The sequence below is a fragment of the Eleutherodactylus coqui genome, chromosome 5 (genome assembly GCF_035609145.1).
Source record: "Eleutherodactylus coqui strain aEleCoq1 chromosome 5, aEleCoq1.hap1, whole genome shotgun sequence".
NCBI lineage: Eukaryota > Metazoa > Chordata > Amphibia > Anura > Eleutherodactylidae > Eleutherodactylus > Eleutherodactylus coqui.
The window spans coordinates 146357465-146373675 of record NC_089841.1 but is presented as its reverse complement, the minus strand read 5'-3'; the positions used below and the strand labels follow the sequence as shown (position 1 = coordinate 146373675).

Genomic DNA, 16211 nt, shown 5'->3' with positions numbered 1-16211 from the left:
GATCTGTCTTTTTTGTGTAAAGATCCGTTACCAATCCCATTCCTTGTCTTTTAATCAAAACGTCAAGGAATTGGATTTCCACAATAGAGTAAGACATAGTAAACTGAAGTTCTGGGTAAATAGCGTTTAAAAAGGTATGGAATTCCTGTAATGTTTGGAGCGAACCCTTCCATAGAGCAAACACGTCGTCGATGTACCGACCCCAGTACACCAACGACGCCGCATATATGGAGGTATAGATATACTTCTCCTCAAATTGGCGCACAAAAATGTTGGCGTATGTTGGCGCCACATTAGAGCCCATAGCAGTGCCCTGTCGCTGTCTGTAGTACACCCCCCCAAACAAAAAATAATTGTTGCGGAGGATGTACTCCAGCAGCGACAGGGCAAACTGCATGCACTCAGAGGACATATCCGATGCCATCAGAAATTGTCTGACGGCATCTATCCCTTTATCGTGACTAATAGAGGTGTATAGCGCAGTCACATCAAAGGTGACCAGAATAACATCTTCGGTCATATCAAACGATGCAATTTTTTTCAAAAAACAAAATTTTTTGTTTTGTTTTGTTTACACAGGTTGTTGGTCTCTCGCTGGTTCCCTCGCCACACGTCTGAGATATGACGGTCCATTATTTCATCTTGAAGAAAAAAAATATAGATTCATGCATAGTGATGTATAGTATCAATAAAATCACAATTTGACTAGGCAGTTAACAGTCGGTGTTCTGTTCTTTTTTATTGGTTTATACAATGGGTTAACATTGGACTATTCATACTCTATGGGTGAGAATGTATATTATTAGACAAGATAGCCTTCGTCAACGTGAATAGACCTGGAAGGGATGACTTTCTAGATGAATATGGGGACATCACTTGATAATACCAGTAGGTTGTTGATATACCCCTTTTTTATTAGATATAGAACATCACAGGAATGATAAAAGGTCATCTATATTATATTGGATAGATATATTCTCCCTGTGATAGGTATGATGGAGAAAGAATTTACTTACTCTTTATCCTCATATTTATCTATCTGATATGTGACATTAATAGATATATACATCGGGATCCTCTCAGTAGATGCTGCAGGTTATGCGGTATGCGGTCAGTGTCAGTTGTGGTAACGCATGATCGGCGATCCTGACACTTTGCATTGCATCACTACGGGTGACCAATGCACTGAGGAGGTATCCGAGTAGATAATATAATATATAGGTGGAATGCGGAAGTAAGGTTGTGGCGCGGTGATGGGACCGAGTATCGGCCTCTGTGATGACAGATGACCGGCGCATGCGCAGACGCACTATCAGTGCGGTTTGCCCATTTCTGACGTGGCCGCTGGGCCCGACGACCGGCGCATGCGCAGACGCACCTTTAGTGCGGTTTGCCCATTTCTGATATGGCCGCTGTGCCCTACTGTGGCTTAGAGCGTGTTCTCGCGATAGTTGTAGCTCGGCACATACGCAGAGGGTGCGGTTCAACTTAGATGGACGCACCAATGTGTGAGGAGGTCAACTAAAGATGACATCAAAAAAATCAAATCATGGTATTTGTATGGCGCCAACTTGTTCCGCGGCGCTTTCGGGTAGTTATTGCTTGTTACCCCCCACCAGGCTGGGTTCTCATTTTGCCTGCCTCGGAGGGATGGAGGGCTGGGTCGACCTTGAGCCGGCTACCTGATTCATGTGGGAATCGAACTTGCAACCTCCAGGTCGTAGGCGAGAACTTACACTCTGCACCACACGAGGCTCATATGACATCATCAACGATGCGCCGGATAACAGCTGAGACGTGTGGAGAGAGGTAATCAGTGATGAGACACTCCTGTGCATGTTTGTATGTCATTGGTTAATGGTGTTCACATTTCCTATATATATGGTGCACTTTGTATGATATGTATTGGCTTGAGGAAGGTCTATTACGACCGAAACGTTGCCGTAATTTTTGTAATGGGGAAATAAATCTTGTATTTTTCTACATTGCTGAATGCTGCCAGTCACTATTTCCTTATTCCTGACTGCACCCTTGGAGCCTCTCTGGTTTAGGCTTCCTGACTGGCTTTTGCACACTGTTTTGCCTGGCTCTATGTGAGGATATATGCTGTGCTGCTGGGAACCTCTTTTTTCTACTCAGTGATATCCACAAACCAGATCCAGCTTGCACCTGATACAGGCACAAAATGGAAAAATACCCGGACTCTGACAGACCAGGTAACCCTGTTATTTTTTCGTATTCGGATGTGGATGTTAACAAGATTATTGCAGGAGCTACACGCAAGAATAGCTATCTAGAAATGCCAACAGTGGATATGTTACTACGGAAGTGGGAGATGGAAAATAAAAAGAACATCTCCCTATCTTTGCACATGTCCACACTATGTGAATATTTTAAGGTAAAACGCATTCCGAGAGGGCTACGCCCACATGTGCGCCCGACCTTAATGGCAGATAACAAGACATTTTGTTCAAAATTTGAAGGCATAGTGAATAAATTTTCGTTTGACATGATTGTCTTGAATGTTGAGTTCTTACAGTTGGAGATTGCTGAGAGCACAGCTCGCATATCCTCCTTGGAAAAGAATATTCTAGAGATCTTGACACCAGAGGACTGGAATAAACATAAGGAGAAAAAAACAACATATCTCAAACGACATCAGGAGGAATTGGAGAGTATAAAAAAAACCAAGTGGTTTAGGGATGTCGACGATTATGCTTATGGTCGTGTATTTTGTTGGCAGACATCAAAGAATAAAGTCACAGATCCCTTTGAATCGAATACCAAACAAAGACGACAACGACGCCGTCAACCCAGGAATAGAAACCAATTTGGGTTCTCATCTCGTGGTTCGATTTCAACGGATGATTCGGCCAAGAATGATCATGTGGGTGCCTCCACATCCTCTTCTTCTTTTTTAGGCCGTGGCAATCCAAACAGGATGAAGAGAAAAGAGGGACCTTCCGGTGCCGCCGAGGCGGACGAAAACATCACAGGGCATACAAGAGATCCCGACGGGGTGATGACCCGATCCACGAAACGACCACCGCTGATGGACTTCAGGAAATAGTGGATGTTGGAGCTTGTGAACCTACCAGTGACGGTATTGTAATCAACATTTCTTCCAGGGTATTGACATCAGATGAGACGACTGTATTGGGCAAGGGTCTATCATTTTGCTGTGTAACTTCTATGAATTGGTTTGATCTTAATCTTGATGTACAGCGTTTATTCAGAAATTTAAGGCTTAAAAATCAATTTTCCTCACAACCATCACGTACGGTTGCACAGACCACTACACCGGGGTCTTTTTCCCTGGTTGGAACTGGTCTTCGCAACAAAAGTACGTATCAACCACCTACATCAAATCCTCAAATTGAAGTATTTGCTAAATTAGTATTAAAAGATATTGAAAAACTGAGATCCAAAACATTGGGTAACAAGAGGAGGCTTAAGAATAACCTTAATATGAGGGAAAGGAAAGCCCTCAATTCTCTTGCGCAGGATGATGCGATTGTGGTTAAACCAGCCGATAAGGGTGGAGCAATAGTCGTGATGGATACCAGTATGTACACAACAGAAGTGTTCAGACAATTAAATGATGAAAATGTTTATGAAAAATTGCGATCGGACCCTACCATACGGTTTCAATTACAATTAAGGGGAATGTTGAATGAGGCACTATGGGCAGGTTTGATCGATAAAAAGCTGTTGAAATTCCTTGATATCCAGCACCCCATTGTTCCCACTTTATACACCCTCCCAAAGGTCCACAAGGATCCCCAGAATCCCCCTGGGAGACCGATTGTTTCAGGCAGAAACTCACTCTTCTGCAATATCGCACGATTTTTGGACAAGGTCCTGAGGCGTTTTGCAGATGAGGCGGATTCACACATCAGGGATACATCTGACTTTTTGAAAAAAATTGCATCGTTTGATATGACCGAAGATGTTATTCTGGTCACCTTTGATGTGACTGCGCTATACACCTCTATTAGTCACGATAAAGGGATAGATGCCGTCAGACAATTTCTGATGGCATCGGATATGTCCTCTGAGTGCATGCAGTTTGCCCTGTCGCTGCTGGAGTACATCCTCCGCAACAATTATTTTTTGTTTGGGGGGGTGTACTACAGACAGCGACAGGGCACTGCTATGGGCTCTAATGTGGCGCCAACATACGCCAACATTTTTGTGCGCCAATTTGAGGAGAAGTATATCTATACCTCCATATATGCGGCGTCGTTGGTGTACTGGGGTCGGTACATCGACGACGTGTTTGCTCTATGGAAGGGTTCGCTCCAAACATTACAGGAATTCCATACCTTTTTAAACGCTATTTACCCAGAACTTCAGTTCACTATGTCTTACTCTATTGTGGAAATCCAATTCCTTGACGTTTTGATTAAAAGACAAGGAATGGGATTGGTAACGGATCTTTACACAAAAAAGACAGATCGGAACAGTTTATTGCTCTATAGTAGCAACCATCCGGTCGCCATGAAGGACTCACTACCATGGAGTCAACTTTTACGAGTGCGAAGAATAGCACACGATCAAACCATTGATTTAAGATTGGATGAGATGTGTAGGAGGTTCCTAGATAGGGGATACCCTGCACCAATCATCACAAAAGCTGCCATACGAGCTAGGGCAATACCACAACAAGATCTTTTGACACCTAAATTAAAGAAACAGACAATGGACAGGATTCCGTTTGTCAGTACCTTTAATAGTCTTAGTGGAACCGTTGGTAACATTATCAAAAAACATTGGCCACTGCTGACATTAGATGGGGCTGTAATACCTGAATTTAAAAATAAGCCTATAAATGCATATAGAAGAGGTAGAAACATAGGTGACCAACTGGTCCACTCACACTTTGCTTCACACAAATCAGCCGTCCAGAGTTTCTTTAAACCCCCTAGAAAGGGGAACTTCCCATGCCTTGCCTGTAGTTGTTGTAACAATTTGGTGAGGGGTGACGAATTTCGGCATCCTCTCAGGGGCAATAGGTACAGGATACAGGGGAGATATACTTGTGCTTCACCATACGTGATCTACCTCATCACCTGCCCATGTGGCCTTGGGTATGTGGGTGAAACCACTATGGAGGTGAGATCACGTATGGTGAAGCACAAGAGTACAATTCGGACGGAAAATCTACAATTACCTGTATCGCGACATTTTTTGGAGGCTAAACACAACATCAGCCAGTTCAAATTTAGGGTCATTGATCATGTCCCCGTACTTCCACGGGGGGGTGATAGAGAATTTTTATTAAAAAAGCGTGAGTTAAAATGGATATACGAGTTGGACACCATGCACCCAAAAGGGCTTAATCAGGAGTACATTTTTCAGCCGTTCTTGTAAATCTTGTTACACACATCAGTATATGAATTGTACATATGTTTTATTAATGAATTTTTTATGGGTATATGTGTAATTGTATTCTTTTTGTTTTGTTTACACAGGTTGTTGGTCTCTCGCTGGTTCCCTCGCCACACGTCTGAGATATGACGGTCCATTATTTCATCTTGAAGGAAAAAAAATATAGATTCATGCATAGTGATGTATAGTATCAATAAAATCACAATTTGACTAGGCAGTTAACAGTCGGTGTTCTGTTCTTTTTTATTGGTTTATACAATGGGTTAACATTGGACTATTCATACTCTATGGGTGAGAATGTATATTATTAGACAAGATAGCCTTCGTCAACGTGAATAGACCTGGAAGGGATGACTTTCTAGATGAATATGGGGACATCACTTGATAATACCAGTAGGTTGTTGATATACCCCTTTTTTATTAGATATAGAACATCACAGTAATGATAAAAGGTCATCTATATTATATTGGATAGATATATTCTCCCTGTGATAGGTATGATGGAGAAAGAATTTACTTACTCTTTATCCTCATATTTATCTATCTGATATGTGACATTAATAGATATATACATCGGGGTCCTCTCAGTAGATGCTGCAGGTTATGCGGTATGCGGTCAGTGTCAGTTGTGGTAACGCATGATCGGCGATCCTGACACTTTGCATTGCATCACTACGGGTGACCAATGCACTGAGGAGGTATCCGAGTAGATAATATAATATATAGGTGGAATGCGGAAGTAAGGTTGTGGCGCGGTGATGGGACCGAGTATCGGCCTCTGTGATGACAGATGACCGGCGCATGCGCAGACGCACTATCAGTGCGGTTTGCCCATTTCTGACGTGGCCGCTGGGCCCGACGACCGGCGCATGCGCAGACGCACCTTTAGTGCGGTTTGCCCATTTCTGATATGGCCGCTGTGCCCTACTGTGGCTTAGAGCGTGTTCTCGCGATAGTTGTAGCTCGGCACATACGCAGAGGGTGCGGTTCAACTTAGATGGACGCACCAATGTGTGAGGAGGTCAACTAAAGATGACATCAAAAAAATCAAATCATGGTATTTGTATGGCGCCAACTTGTTCCGCGGCGCTTTCGGGTAGTTATTGCTTGTTACCCCCCACCAGGCTGGGTTCTCATTTTGCCTGCCTCGGAGGGATGGAGGGCTGGGTCGACCTTGAGCCGGCTACCTGATTCATGTGGGAATCGAACTTGCAACCTCCAGGTCGTAGGCGAGAACTTACACTCTGCACCACACGAGGCTCATATGACATCATCAACGATGCGCCGGATAACAGCTGAGACGTGTGGAGAGAGGTAATCAGTGATGAGACACTCCTGTGCATGTTTGTATGTCATTGGTTAATGGTGTTCACATTTCCTATATATATGGTGCACTTTGTATGATATGTATTGGCTTGAGGAAGGTCTATTACGACCGAAACGTTGCCGTAATTTTTGTAATGGGGAAATAAATCTTGTATTTTTCTACATTGCTGAATGCTGCCAGTCACTATTTCCTTATTCCTGACTGCACCCTTGGAGCCTCTCTGGTTTAGGCTTCCTGACTGGCTTTTGCACACTGTTTTGCCTGGCTCTATGTGAGGATATATGCTGTGCTGCTGGGAACCTCTTTTTTTCTACACAGTTTCAGCAGACAGGGACACTGCATCAGTGAGGCCCAGCAGAAAAAAACAATTGTGTAGTAGGGCCGGCCACTAATCTTGAGGAGCGGCATGTGTAGTGCTGTCCCCAGGCTGGATAGTAGCTCAAGAGGAAAAATGCAGGCAGTGGTGAAAGGGCCTGATGACTAGGGGCTGTAGATGCAAGCTGCCATCAAAAGGGCTTGACGACATTGGGGCTGTAAATGACATTACGCAGCCTAGAATCAAAAAAGAGTCAACCTCCCCAAGTGGACTGTAGTTACCTGGGGATTGTAATACTTTGTTATGAGAGAGAGTTTGACTTTTTTTGGTAATTGGCGATGTGATGTGTAAAACATGGTGTAACAGTGGTTAGTATATAAATCATGATGTGATGGAGGACAATGCATTGTGAGTAATGGTGTTATGCACAACAAAATATTATGTCAGACGGAAGTTTAGAGATTTTCTTTTGCGCTGATAGTCTGTTGAGTCATTAGTGTTGTGAAACTCCTAAATTGATGATGTACTCTGGCACCTACAATGCATAAGGCCACAATGTAATACAGCGGACCTTCAAAAATATAGTGTGAAGTACAATGTTGAGTATGGAGTGCTACGAGGACAGTGGTTAGTCATGATTGAGCTTTGTAGTACCTTGTTCCACCATGGTGATACCCTGATATGATACATATGTCGTAGTTGTGAAGTCCACTTAAGAATTTACATAATGTTTAAGAATAAGTGCCCTCTTATAGATTGAAACAATGCAACAAGTTATGTCTGTTTAAATAAAGTCCGGTTTGAAACAAATTAGTGCTGCCTCCGCTTCTGTCTGTTACCGCCATACCATAACACTAAAGCAAGGGCCTGTATTCATATATTTCTTGCCTCATATATCCTTTTCATGGCTTTGATACATTCCTCTTCTCATTAACCAGATGAGAAAGAATAATTCTGATCATTAAAGTGCATAGGTAGTGAAGTTCTTTATATTCTTCATTAACAGGAGACTCCTGATTTCGACTATTTCTATAGAACATATGAGCGTCCCCTGTGCATGACCTTTAGTTCCACTCTATGCAAACAAATACGAGTAAGGCTTCCTTCACACGAGCTTGCAGTGCCCACAAAATCTGCATGCGCTAAACTCAGAGAATACAATCCATTGATTTGAATGGGTTCGTCCTTATAAGCGCATTTTGCACGCATGCAAAAAAGTAGGACTTGCTCTATTTTTTGCGTTTTGCAGAACAAGAGTACTATAGAAGCCTATGGGAGGTATGCAAATACGCAAGGAGAAGGGTGGGCCACTACACTAAATGCAGGAAAAAGAAGACAGCTGTCCCTTATTAGGCTTTACTAGCCTTTTAACTCCACGAAAAGGGTGTGCCACGTGCGAATTGGCCCTGTGCACGCAAATATTACAGTACTATGAATAGACACGTGTGCAAAACCCCAATTATAGTCCTCTCCAGACCTCATTCATTAACAAATACGCTTCTCTGTGGCGAGTGTATTTGAGCAAACGGTCGTGTGAAGCCGCCCTAAGGCTATAATCTTTATATCTTCATTATTAATGTAAATTAACCTCCCAATACTCACGGGCATCAACACTTCCCTTTATGCAATTTGAACATAAACATATGAAGTTTGCATGATCGGCTCCTCTGTGCAGCTATCACTATGCAAAGACTGTTCGCTGAGCAATAGGAAACCCTTGCTGTTCTGTAAAACCAGCATTGACTTGGCTGAAGTACTGTGAATCACGTATCACAAGTCAAGGCTTGATGCTTAGTGCAGGCATACAGTGGAGTGCGCCAATTCTTGTTTAAAAGGTTAATGGTTGTGCATTAAGGAGAAATCCAGTAGAGTTCTCATGGATACACAAGATGAACAGGCAGACTAGCAGGAAGCAGCAGGCATTCCTACACAAGTTGTTATCCGAGTGACACCCTACTGTTTAGCCTCAAAGCAAAACTTGTGATTACCCTGACATATTAACTGCATGAGAAAATCTATAGTCTCAATTATATAGAGACAACAAGTTATACTGGCGCTCTACTAATATGAAAGTATTCAATCATACAGCATTGTAGATTCATGGTTTTTTAAACTAATTCTGGAACCAAAAGTTTAGAACACAATTAAATATCTGAGAAATGAATATTTTGATTAGCAATTGTGGATTTTCTATGAACAAAAGATGTCCAGATCTAACCCTGCTGTTACTGTTAAGGCCCATTTACACACACAGATGATCTTTCAATAGATTGAAAGTTCAGCGATCATTTTGCATAAAGTACTAATAGGCACTAATTGCTATTAGTTCTTTATCAGCTTCATTTGCATGCAAATGAGCTTCTGGAAGCTGTTGCAGAACTTGGCAGGAGGTCTGAGCTCTGTAACTAGCTCCATTGTTCAGCCAAGGGCTGCTAAGATAAAACAATGTAATCTCTAGCTCCCAGGAGAGAATTCAGCACCATGGACAGCAGACACAGCATGCGGTCCTGCTTATCAGCTGTTCTGCTGGCTGTGCTGACAGCTGAGAACAGCTGATACAATGTTATTCAGCTCTCTCTCGGCAGAGCACAGCGTGCGGTCCTGCTTATCAGCTGTTCTGCTGTAAAGTGGTTATCAAGCAGAACTGAAAAACGTCATTCAGCAGAAAACCGAAAGATGGGCACATTTACACACCGATTATCGCTCAAAAGATGGCTTTTCTGCAAATTTTGAGCAATAATCGTTGTGTCTAAATGAGCCTTTACATCAAACCATGTTATCAATAGTAGATTAATAACTGAAAGTATGCTTTGGCTTCATTTACAGGTGGAATAGAGAGTCTATTAAATCTAAGAACCATGGCAAACCGTTTCTTTACAGGAAAACTGAAATTCCCTGCTGTAATTGTTCTTTAGAGATTCCTTAGAACTCATTCAAAAATATTTGCTAGAACATGCTCCGATTGGTTTGGGCCATTGCCTTGCAACATGTGCAACGTCTACGAAGATCATAGTGGCCACCCAGAATTTTTTTCAATAATTTATTTTTAGGATGGATCCACATATAGCATTTTTAGTAGTATTTTTCACATTGCTCTTTACCATTTTTTAAAAATAAAATGGCTAGTTATATACTAGCTGTGGGTAAGTAGAGAGTTATGAAAAGCGTTACAAGCAGTGCATTTTTTTTGGGGGGGGAGGGTGTTTCCCCACTTTTGGTGCATCTTTGGAGTTTGTTGCTTTTTTTACCTTCACAGGTATGATTCTAAAATATAACTTTAATTGATAGGTTAAAAATAAATAAATGGCCACAAAGACAGACAAACACAAACTGCATGATGTAGTACAGACAGTAGTCACCCCTAAGTATAAGTGACCCGGCTTATGATAGCCTGGGGCAACCCCAGAACAGGGAATACTTAGGCTGCTTGTAGTAGATACGAATAAACCAGCCTGTATAATGCAGACTTTGTTTAAAGAAAGGGGTGATGTTGTGTCTATATCAATAAAAAACAAACGGGTAATCGATAACTTGGAATGTTTTAAGGTTCTTGGTACAACGCGTTTCAGCCGTGTAAACGGCTCATCAGGAACCTATCATGAACCAACTATTATACTCAAATATAAAGAACTGTAGAGTAGCCGTGTAGATGTTAGAACATGGCATACACCATACCCGTAACTGACCAATAAGCCTCCTGTAAGATGAAATAAAGGAGGTATACAGGACCTGACCTCAAAGAAAAGAGGCTAGGTGTAATCAAAAAACTAACCCTGATTAGGATAAAGCTAGGATCAATCCCTAGTGAGACGACAATTCGTCCTTGGTTAGTATTTATAAAGCCAGAACACCTGCCTAATATAGTATAAGCGAGCAACTACGCTATCTAAGTATATAGATTACTCCCTAATAGGTGTAATAATAATACTACAATGAGACCAAAATAACAAAGAGGACAGGCAGCATAACCTCCAGCCTTAGTGGTAGCCAGGTCACTTATACTTAGGGGTGACTACTGTCTATACTACATCACGCACTTTGTGTTTGTCTTTGTGGCCATTTATATACTTTTAACTAGAGATGAGCGAACACCAAAATGTTCGGGTGTTCGTTATTCGGAACGAACTTCCCGGGATGCTCGAGGGTTCGTTTCGAACAACGAACCCCATTGAAGTCAATGGGCGACCAGAGCATTTTTGTATTTCGCCGATGCTCGCTAAGGCTTTCATGTGTGAAAATCTGGGCAATTCAACAAAGTGATGGGAATGACACAGAAACGGATAGGGCAGGCGAGGGGCTACATGTTGGGCTGCATCTCAAGTTCACAGGTCCCACTATTAAGCCACAATACCGGCAAGAGTGGGCCCCCCCCCCCTCCCAACAACTTTTACTTCTGAAAAGCCCTCATTAGCATGGCATACCTTTGCTAAGCACCACACTAGCTACAACAAAGCACAATCACTGCCTGGATGACACTCCACTGCCACTTCTCCTGGGTTACATGCTGCCCAACCGCCCCCCCTCCCCCCCACAGCGCACACCAAAGTGTCCCTGCGCAGCCTTCAGCTGCCCTCATGCCACGCCACACTCATGTCTATTTAGAAGTGCGTCTGCCATGAGGAGGAACCGCAGGCACACACTGCAGAGGGTTGGCACGGCTAGGCAGCGACCCTTTTTAATAGGGGCGGGGCGATAGCCCACAATGCTGTACAGAAGCAATGAGAAATAGAATCCTGTGCCACCGCCATCAGGAGCTGCACACGTGGGCATAGCAATGGGGAAGCTATGTGCCACACACTATTCATTCTGTCAAGGTGTCTGCATGCCCCAGTCAGACTGGTAATATGCACCTTAACAGTAACCGCGTTGGTGGTAATGTGGTGGTGACTGCGGACCTAGTAGCACGGTTGTATTTTGTTGGTTTTCGGAATGTGGCCAGGATTAAGTGGGCCGTGGCGGGGGGATGGTGTGGGGGCTCTCTTGTTGTGTCGGTAAAGGTGAAATTCTTGGACTGCCACCAGACGAACCAATGCAAAGGCATTTGCCAACAATGTTTTCCCTGTTGGAGGAGGAGGGGGATGTTTTTGAGGCACTACGTGTCCTCTCCACGTGTCCGTGGTTATATGCACCTTAACAGTAACCGCGTTGGTGGTAATGTGGTGGTGACTGCGGACCTAGTAGCACGGTTGTATTTTGTTGGTTTTCGGAATGTGGCCAGGATTAAGTGGGCCGTGGCGGGGGGATGGTGTGGGGGCTCTCTTGTTGTGTCGGTAAAGGTGAAATTCTTGGACTGCCACCAGACGAACCAATGCAAAGGCATTTGCCAACAATGTTTTCCCTGTTGGAGGAGGAGGGGGATGTTTTTGAGGCACTACGTGTCCTCTCCACGTGTCCGTTCCATGTCAGCAATAGTAGCACTAAAGACAGGCCCCATTAACAATTCTGAAGCAGCAGTATAGCGGGAGCGCAGTCTTCGTTCCATGTAAGCAATAGTAGCACTCAGGACAGGCCCCATTAACAATTCTGAAGCAGCAGTATAGCGGGAGCGCAGTCTTCGTTCCATGTAAGCAATAGTAGTACTCAGGACAGGCCCCATTAACAATTCTGAAGCAGCAGTATAGCGGGAGCGCAGTCTTCGTTCCATGTAAGCAATAGTAGCACTCAGGACAGGCCCCATTAACAATTCTGAAGCAGCAGTATAGCGGGAGCGCAGTCTTCGTTCCATGTAAGCAATAGTAGCACTCAGGACAGGCCCCATTAACAATTCTGAAGCAGCAGTATAGCGGGAGCGCAGTCTTCGTTCAATGTAAGCAATAGTAGCACTCAGGACAGGCCCCATTAACAATTCTGAAGCAGCAGTATAGCGGGAGCGCAGTCTTCGTTCCATGTAAGCAATAGTAGCACTCAGGACAGGCCCCATTAACAATTCTGAAGCAGCAGTATAGCGGGAGCGCAGTCTTCGTTCCATGTAAGCAATAGTAGCACTCAGGACAGGCCCCATTAACAATTCTGAAGCAGCAGTATAGCGGGAGCGCAGTCTTCGTTCCATTTCAGTAGCCTTAGTATAGCCAAGGCACAAGTTACATTTATGTAGCTAAACTGTAGGCCAACCCCACACACCTTTCTGTACCATGAGTGCAGGCGAAGAACATAGAAATTACTATGATTACACTGTAGGTGAGGGCCCCAAAAAATTGGTGTACCAACAGTACTAATGTACCTCAGTAAAAATTGGCCATGCCCAACCAAGATGGCAGGTGAATCGCTTTGGTTAATGTGGCTTAAGTGGTAACTAGGCCTGGAGGCAGCCCAGTGTAACGAAAAATTGGTTCAAGTTAAAGTTCCAACGCTTTTAAGCGCATTGAAACTTATAAAAATTGTTCAGAAAAATTATTTGAGTGAGCCTTGTGGCCCTAAGAAAAATTGCCCGTTCAGCGTGATTACGTGAGGTTTCAGGAGGAGGAGCAGGAGGAGGAGGAGGAATATTAGACACAGATTGATGAAGCAGAAATGTCCCCGTTTTGGATGGTGAGAGAGAACGTAGCTTCCATCCGCGGGTGCAGCCTACGTATTGCTTACGTATCGCTGCTGTCCGCTGGTGGAGAACAGAAGTCTGGCGAAATCCAGCCTTTGTTCATCTTGATGAGTGTTAGCCTGTCGGCACTGTCGGTTGACAAGCGGCTACGCTTATCGGTGATGATTCCCCCAGCCGCACTAAACACCCTCTCCGACAAGACGCTAGCCGCAGGACAAGCAAGCACCTCCAGGGCATACAGCGCTAGTTCAGGCCACGTGTCCAGCTTCGACACCCAGTAGTTGTAGGGGGCAGAGGCGTCACCAAGGATGGTCGTGCGATCCGCTACGTACTTCCTCACCATCCTTTTACAGTGCTCCCGCCGACTCAGCCGTGACTGGGGAGCGGTGACACAGTCTTGGTGGGGAGCCATAAAGCTGGCCAGGCCCTTAAAGACTGTTGCAGTGCCTGGGATGTACATGCTGCTCGATCTACGCACATCCCCTGCTACCTTGCCCTCGGTACTGCGCCTTCTGCCACTAGCGCTGTCGGCTGGGAATTTTACCATCAGCTTGTCCGCAAGGGTCCTGTGGTATAGCAACACTCTCAAACCCCTTTCCTCTTCGGGAATCAGAGTGGGCAGGTTCTCCTTATACCGTGGATCGAGCAGTGTGTACACCCAGTAATCCGTCGTGGCCAGAATGCGTGCAACGCGAGGGTCACGAGAAAGGCATCCTAACATGAAGTCAGCCATGTGTGCCAGGGTACCTGTACGCAACACATGGCTGTCGTCACTAGGAAGATCACTTTCAGGATCCTCCTCCTCCTCCTCCTCCTCCTCCTCCTCCTCCTCCTCCTCAGGCCATACACGCTGAAAGGATGACAGGCAATCAGCCGGTGTACCGTCAGCAGCGGCCCAAGCTGTCTCTTCCCCCTCCTCCTCATCCTCCTCATGCTCCTCCTCCTCCTCCTGTACGCGCTGAGAAATAGACAGGAGGGTGCCCTGACTATCCAGCGGCATACTGTCTTCCCCCGCCCCCGTTTCCGAGCGCAAAGCAGCTGCCTTTATGGTTTGCAGGGAATTTCTCAAGATGCATAGCAGAGGAATGGTGACGCTAATGATTGTAGCATCGCCGCTCACCACCTGGGTAGACTCCTCAAAATTACCAAGGACATGGCAGATGTCTGCCAACCAGGCCCACTCTTCTGAAAGGAATTGAGGAGGCTGACTCCCACTGCGCCGCCCATGTTGGAGTTGGTATTCGACTATAGCTCTACGTTGTTCATAGAGCCTGGCCAACATGTGGAGCGTAGAGTTCCACCGTGTGGGCACGTCGCACAGCAGTCGGTGCACTGGCAGCTTAAAGTGATGTTGCAGGGTGCGCAGGGTGGCAGCGTCCGTGTGGGACTTGCGGAAATGTGCGCAGAGCCGGCGCGCCTTTACGAGCAGGTCTGACAAGCGTGGGTAGCTTTTCAGAAACCGCTGAACCACCAAATTAAAGACGTGGGCCAGGCATGGCACGTGCGTGAGGCTGCCGAGCTGCAGAGCCGCCACCAGGTTACGCCCGTTGTCACACACGACCATGCCCGGTTGGAGGCTCAGCGGCGCAAGCCAGCGGTCGGTCTGCTGTGTCAGACCCTGCAGCAGTTCGTGGGCCGTGTGCCTCTTATCGCCTAAGCTGAGTAGTTTCAGCACGGCCTGCTGACGCTTGCCCACCGCTGTGCTGCCACACCGCGCGACACCGACTGCTGGCGACATGGTGCTGCTAACACATCTTGATTGCGAGACAGAGGAGGAGGAGGAGGAGGAGGGTGCTTTAGTGGGGGAAGCATACACCTCCGCAGATACCAGCACTGAGCTGGGGCCCGCAATTCTGGGGGTGGGTAGGACGTGAGCGGTCCCAGGCTCTGACTCTGTCCCAGCCTCCACTAAATTCACCCAATGTGCCGTCAGGGAGATGTAGTGGCCCTGCCCGCCTGTGCTTGTCCACGTGTCCGTAGTTAAGTGGACCGTGGCAGTAACCGCGTTGGTGAGGGCGCGCACAATGTTGCGGGAGACGTGGTCGTGCAGGGCTGGGACGGCACATCGGGAAAAGTAGTGGCGACTGGGAACTGAGTAGCGCGGGGCCGCTGCCTCCATGATACTTTTGAAGGACTCAGTTTCCACAACCCTATACGGCAGCATCTCAAGGCTGATGAATTTTGCTATGCGGACGGTTAACGTTTGAGCGTGCGGGTGCGTGGCGGCGTACTTGCGCTTGCGCTCGAACACTTGCGCAAGCGACGGCTGAACGGTGCGCTGAACTGCACTGCTGGATGGGGCCGAGGACAGCGGAGATGAGGGTGTGGGTGCAGGCCATGAGGCGGTAGTGCCTGTGTCCTGAGAGGGGGGTTGCATCTCAGTGGCAGGTTGGGGCACAGGGGGAGAGGCAGGGGTGCAAACCGGAGGCGGTGAACGGCCTTCGTCCCACCTTGTGGGGTGCTTGGCCATCATATGTCTGCGCATGGTGGTGGTGGTGAGGCTGTTGGTGTTGGCTCCCCGGCTGAGCTTTGCGCAACAAAGGTTGCACACCACTGTTCGTCGGTCGTCAGGCGTCTCTGTGAAAAACTGCCAGACCTTAGAGCACCTCGGCCTCTGCAGGGTGGCATGGCGCGAGGGGGCG

General features: G+C 46.0%; 2 protein-coding genes across 2 annotated transcripts in view; one reads left to right on the top strand and one right to left on the bottom strand.

Annotated features, from left to right (window-relative positions):
- The window catches only part of TMEM132B (transmembrane protein 132B), a 593064-nt gene that overhangs the window by 210241 nt on the left and 366612 nt on the right, over nt 1-16211 (bottom strand). The gene's annotated exons all lie outside the window — the stretch shown is intronic.
- Nucleotides 2568-4733, top strand: LOC136627192 (uncharacterized). The gene is made up of 3 exons (XM_066602123.1): nt 2568-2835; nt 2922-4588; nt 4699-4733. Exons 2-3 carry the CDS (start codon nt 3193-3195, stop codon nt 4731-4733), a joined length of 1431 nt encoding a protein of 476 aa, XP_066458220.1. The 5' UTR covers nt 2568-2835; nt 2922-3192.

Bases quoted from the DNA above. Each gene is read 5' to 3' on its own strand.
- LOC136627192 (XM_066602123.1), top strand. From the start codon at position 3,193: ATGAATTGGTTTGATCTTAATCTTGATGTACAGCGTTTATTCAGAAAT. The intron at 4,589-4,698 runs GTAGGAGGTTCC...TTAAAGAAACAG, and splicing joins TTTAAGATTGGATGAGATGT to ACAATGGACAGGATTCCGTT.